This window comes from Mustela putorius, unplaced genomic scaffold (genome assembly GCF_011764305.1).
Source record: "Mustela putorius furo isolate JIRA1106 unplaced genomic scaffold, ASM1176430v1.1 tig00003859_pilon_pilon_pilon, whole genome shotgun sequence".
NCBI classification, from domain to species: domain Eukaryota; kingdom Metazoa; phylum Chordata; class Mammalia; order Carnivora; family Mustelidae; genus Mustela; species Mustela putorius.
Window position 1 is genome coordinate 34192045 of NW_025422011.1, and position 6000 is coordinate 34198044.

The window sequence follows — 6000 nt, forward strand, 5'->3', positions numbered from 1 at the left end:
ATAAATCACATTAAAATGCTTAATATTAGTTCATAGAAATTAAGGAACTGTATATACAAAATTCTTAATCCTGTGCCTACCACTTAGTAAGCATTCAATAACGTTAGCTATTACTCAAGACTCCATTAAAATGTTTAAATATAGGCTACTATACACATTTTTATCCTTTCTGTTAGGCTTACCATTCCTTTTGTTCTTTATGTAAATCTTATGTTTTTAACCTTTAGCTTTAAAGCTACATTTTATAAATAACATAAAGAGAAAAGGGTATATTATTCGAGGGTTTCCTAGTTTCTGCTGAACACAATTCTTAAAATACAGAATACTCATATAAACACATTTTTTACTCTAAAATTTTATGTAAGATAAATAAATTTTTTAAAGTAAAAAAAATTAGTTCAAACTTAGTTTAAATATTTGCTTGTTTATAATAACGTCTTTGTGTATTAACGAAAATGAAGCCATCAAATTTATAACTCCCATAATGTTTTCACCACAGGTTCATTTGGGGAGCTGCTCCATTGTCTCATGGATTCCTTGGGGGGTGGGAACCACACTGCAGTGACAAGGTTCATTTTACTGGGCCTAACCGATGACCCTGTCCTTCAAGTCATCCTCTTCCCGACCATCCTCTGCATCTACCTGGTGACCATATCTGGTAACCTTAGCACAATCATTCTGATCAGAATCTCCTCGCAGCTTCACCACCCTATGTATTTTTTTCTGAGCCACTTGGCCTTGGCTGACATAGGCTATTCATCTGCTGTCACACCCAACATGCTTGTAAACTTCTTGGTGGAGAGAAATACCATCTCATATCTTGGATGTGCCATCCAACTGGGTTCAGTTGTTTTCTTTGGGTCAAGTGAGTGCTTCCTGCTGGCTGCCATGGCATATGATCGCTTCATGGCAATCTGCAACCCATTGCTTTATTCAGCCAAAATGTGCACACAAGTTTGTGTTCGCCTACTCACAGTGACTTACATAGGTAGTTTTCTCAATGCTTCCTCTTTCACTATTTGCTTCTCATTTTTCCTCTTCTGTGGACCAAATAAAGTCAACCATTTTTTCTGTGATTTTGCTCCTTTAGTTAAGCTCTCCTGTTCTGATAGCAGTATCCCTGCTGTTGTCCCCTCATTTACTGCTGGCTCCATCATCGTGGTCACTGTGTGTGTCATAGCGGTCTCCTACATCTGTATTCTTGCCACAATCCTGAAGATGCGCTCCACTGAGGGATGCCGCAAGGCCTTCTCCACTTGCACGTCCCACCTCACAGCAGTTACTCTGTTCTATGGGACCATCACATTCATCTATGTGATGCCCAAGTCCTGCTACTCAACTGACCAGAACAAGGTGGTGTCTGTGTTCTACCTGATAGTGGTCCCCATGTTGAACCCCCTCATCTACAGCCTCAGGAATAGTGAGATGAAGGAGGCGCTGAAGAGGGAGCTCACCAGAAAAATATTTTCTTAGTGAAGCTTTTATATAGTATTTGATAAAATACCATAAATATAATAATAAAATATATTTTATTATAAATATTATAAATATAAATAATAATATAATAATATATTGTAAATATTATATTAAATATAATAATATAATATAAATATAATAAATGTATTTTATTTTATAGTATTTGATAAAATACCATAAATATAATAATAAAAATTATATTTATGTGGTCTAAGTATGTCTAAAAATTATATATATGTGGTCTAAATATGTCGGTCCATATGTCAGCCAGCATGGAGGTTTTAAAGTCGGGGGGGTGGATTTTCTGATACCAATTTGTAAATCAGGCTTATAGTAAGTTACCACCAACAAAATTAATTTAAATTACGAACACAAATTGGTTCACATGAAAACATACCTAATCAACTAAAAATCCTTTATAAGTTTTCTTCTTATTTTTTCAAAAGCAGTTTTCTGCATTAGTCAAGGTTATTGTACCTCCATACCTTTAAGACTAAGTCCATTTCAGCAGATCTCTTCCAGAGCATAATTATTATGACTGAATACATTTTGAAGGGAAATGACCAAGTGGAACCAGACAGTAAAACTACTGGAAACATTTTTTGCAGTAAAGTTATCTGCTGGGAATGGATACTGTTGACCCAGAAATGTTGGCATTTGTTCCCCATCCCTGGTTCCAGCCTCGTTGAAGGGGACCTCATAAAAGAACAGGATAGGATGTCCTTAACCTGTGCATGTTTCCATCAGGTAAAATAGGTGTTTTCTCTGTGGGAGTGAGCATGACTCCTGAACTCCTCAGGGCCTAAGGGAACAAACAACTCTTGAAGTGACTTGTTCATGGGCAGACTCACATCCTATGAAGGAAGTTAGAGGGGACTGGATTGTGTTTCCTCCATGAAGCTTAACTTATCTTTATGTACTGACTACCACCTTATTTCTCTTCCCCAGTCCTCTCTTTAATGTTTTAAACTAAAGTGCTTTTGTCTAATGAAATTCAAGGACAGATCATCTCAAACAGAGGTATCATTTCCTACCCCAAATTCCTCCCTCCAATATTCTGTATCCCAGCAAGAGGCCCCTCAGTCAGTTTATGGATTCTGAACCCTGAGAGAAATTGATTTCTCTTCTCCCTTCACAGTCCTGCATCCAGTCACAAAATGTCATACATTCAGAGTCTAAATATTTACTTCCTACTTCTTTTAATTTTCATTGTCAACACTTGTATTTCAAACTACCTCCTTATACATTTATTTTGCAATAGAACTCCTGTGGTAGCTCATTCTATATGTTGACTAGGCTATGGTGATCAGTTGTTTGGTCAAACAACATTCTTGGCTGTGAAGGTATTTTTAGAAGTGACTAACATTTAATTGCTGTGCTTTGAGTAGAGTACCTTACTCTCCATCATGTGTGGAATGCTTATTCAATCAGCTGAAAGCCTGAAGGGAAAAAAACTGAGGTCCTCTGAAAAAGAGGGATAATGCCTTTGAACTCAAGACTACAACATCAACTCTTATGGAATTTTCAGTCTGCTGGACTGTACTGTGGATTTTGAAATTGCCAACTGCAACAATTATGTAAGCCACTTCCTTAAAATCTCTCTGTATATGTATTTATATATTCATATATACATTTCTTTATTGGTTCTGCAGCTCTGGAGAATCCTAATACAACCCTAATCAGCTTTCCTCTACCCTCTTTTACTCTTCCAATTCATTCTCTATACAACCACCATGACGGTAAATCTAAATAGATTTCTTCTTTCATTAATATATTCCAAAGAGTTTAGAAAAAAGGTAAATTTTATTTACTTAATTTTAACTCCAGTATAGATAACATACAGTGCTATATTAGTTTCAAGTGTATAATACAGTGACTCAACAATTCCATGCACCCCACTGTGCCTGTCACAACAAGTGCCCTCCTTACTCCCCATCACCTATTTCACCCAGCCCTCCAACCACCTCCCTTCTGGTAACCATCAGGTTATTCTCCAGAACTAAAAGTCTGTTTCTTGCTTTGTCTCTTTTTTTTCCTTTGCTCCTTTGTTTTATTTCTTAAATTTCACATATGAGTGAGATCATATGATAGTTATCTTTCTCCATTGATTTATTTCACTTAGCATTATATTCTCTAGCTCCATTCATGTTATTGCAAATGGCAAGATTTCAATCTTTTTATGGCTGAATAATATTCCAACATATATATGTATGTTGGAATACATGCATTTCTTGTTTACCCATTCATGTATTGATGGACACTTCAGCTGCTTCCATAATTTGGCTATTATAAATAATACTGCTTTAAACATAGGGGTGCATGCATCCTTTTGAATTAGTGCATTTGTATTTTGGGGGTCAATACTTAGTAGTGTGATTACTGGATCATAGGGTAGTTCTATTTTTAACTATTGAGGAATGCCTGTACTGTTTTCTACAGTGGTCACATCAGTGTGCCTGCCCGTCAACAGTGCATAAGGGTTCCTTTTTCTCCACATCCTCATCAATGCTTGTTGTTTCTTGTGTTTTTTATTTTAGTCATTCTGACAGGTGTGAGGTGATATCTCATTGTAGTTTTGACTTGCATTTCCCTCATGATGAGTGATATTGAGCATCTTTTCATATGACTGTCGGCCATCTGGATGTCTTCTTTGGAGAAATGTCTGTTCATATCTTCTGCCCACTTTTTAATTGGATTATTTAATTTCTGGGTGTTGTTTTATAAGTTCTTTACATGTTTTGGAAACTAACACTTTATCAGGTATGTCATTTGCAAATATCTTCTCTCATTCAGTAGGTTGTCTTTTAGTTTTGTTGATTTTTTCTTTGCTGTGCAGAGGCTTTTTCTTTTGATGTAGTCCCAATGGTTCATTTTTGCTTCTGTTCACCTTGTCTGAAGAGACATCCAGAAAAATATAGCTATGGCTGAGGTCAGAGAAATTATTATCTATGCTCTAAGATTTTTATGGTTTCAGGTCTCATATTTAGGTCTTTAATCCATTTTGAATTTATTTTTGTGTATGCTGTAAGAGAGTGGTCTAGTTTCATTCTTTTGCATGTAGCTGTCCTGTTTTCCCAGCACCATTGTTGAAGAGACTATCTTTTTTCCACTGGATCTTCTTTCCTGCTGTGTTGAAGATTAACTGACACTATAATTGTGGGTTTATTTCTGTGTTTTCTGTTCTGTTTAATTGACCTCTGTGTCTATACTGTTTCGATTACTACAATTTTTGTAATATACCTTGAAGTCTGGAATTGTGATAGCTTCAGCTTTGCTTTTCTTTTTCAAGATTTCTTTTGTTATTTGGAGTCTTTCATGGTTCCATATAAATTTTAGGAATTTTTTGTTCTAGTTCTGTGAAAAATGCTGTTGTTATTTTCATAGAGATTGCTTTGGTAGTGTAAGCATAGATATTTTAACATTTGTTCATCTAATCCATGAGCATGGAATGTCTTCCCATTTCTTTGTGTTGTCTTCAATTTCTTTCATCAGTTTTTTATAGTATTCAGAGTACGGATCTCTGAACTGTTTGGTTAAGTTTATTCCTGGGTGTCTTATTTTTGGTGCAATTATAAATGGAATTGTTTTCATTTCTCTTTCTGCTGCTTCATTATTAGTGTATAGAAATGCAATGGATTTCTGCACATTTATTTTGTATCCTGTGACTTCACTGAATTCATTTATCAGTTCTAGTAGGTTTTTTTCTTTTTTCTTTTTTTTGTATAGTCTTTAGAGTTTTCATATGTAATATCATGTCGCATGCAAATAGTGGAAGTTTTACTTCCTCCTTACTAATTTGGATGCCTTTTATTTCTTTTTGTTGTCTAATTGATGTGGCCAGGATTTCCAGTACTATGTTGAATAAAAGTGGTGAGAGTGGACATCCTTACCTTGTTCCTGATCTTAGGAGGAAAAAGCTGTCATTGTTTCCCCACTGAGTATGATGTTTGCTGTGGTTTTTTCATATATGGCATTTATTATATTGAGGTATGTTCCCTCTAAACCTACTTTTATCATGAATGGATGTTGTACTTTGTCAAATACTTTTTCTGCATCTATTGAGATGATCATATGGTTTTTATACTTTCTCTTACTGATGTGATGTATTATGTGGACTGATAATCAAATATTGAACTGCCCTTGCATCCTGGGAATAAATCCCACTTAAATGTGGTGAATGACTTTTTTTTTTTTAAGATTTTATTTATTTACTTGACAGAGATCACAAGTAGGCAGAAAGGCAGGCAAAGAGAGAGAGAGGAGGAAGCAGAGAGCCCGAGGTGGGGCTTGATCCCAGGACTCTGGGATCATGACCTGAGCCGAAGGCAGAGGCCTTAACCCACTGAGCCACCCAGGCGCCCCTGATTTATGCAATTTCTACTGTAGACAGTTAATGCCAAAACAAAGCTAGGGTTCAAGGCAGTAACTTAGGAAAAGGCAATACTCAGGCAAAGTCTTTTGAGAAATTAAAAGGTTAGTTAACTCAACCAACTTTCCTTTTTCTTTTTCTTTTAAATTTCTTTT

General features: G+C 35.8%; 1 protein-coding gene across 1 annotated transcript; it reads left to right on the forward strand.

Moving 5' to 3' along the window:
* Nucleotides 1–528: 528 nt before the first annotated feature.
* On the forward strand, nt 529–1473 carry LOC101676311 (olfactory receptor 502). The gene has a single exon (XM_004780160.1). It carries the CDS (start codon nt 529–531, stop codon nt 1471–1473), a length of 945 nt encoding a protein of 314 aa, XP_004780217.1.
* The last annotated feature ends 4527 nt before the right edge of the window (nt 1474–6000 follow it).

Coding starts and splice junctions, on each gene's coding strand:
- LOC101676311 (XM_004780160.1), top strand. CDS start 529: ATGGATTCCTTGGGGGGTGGGAACCACACTGCAGTGACAAGGTTCATT.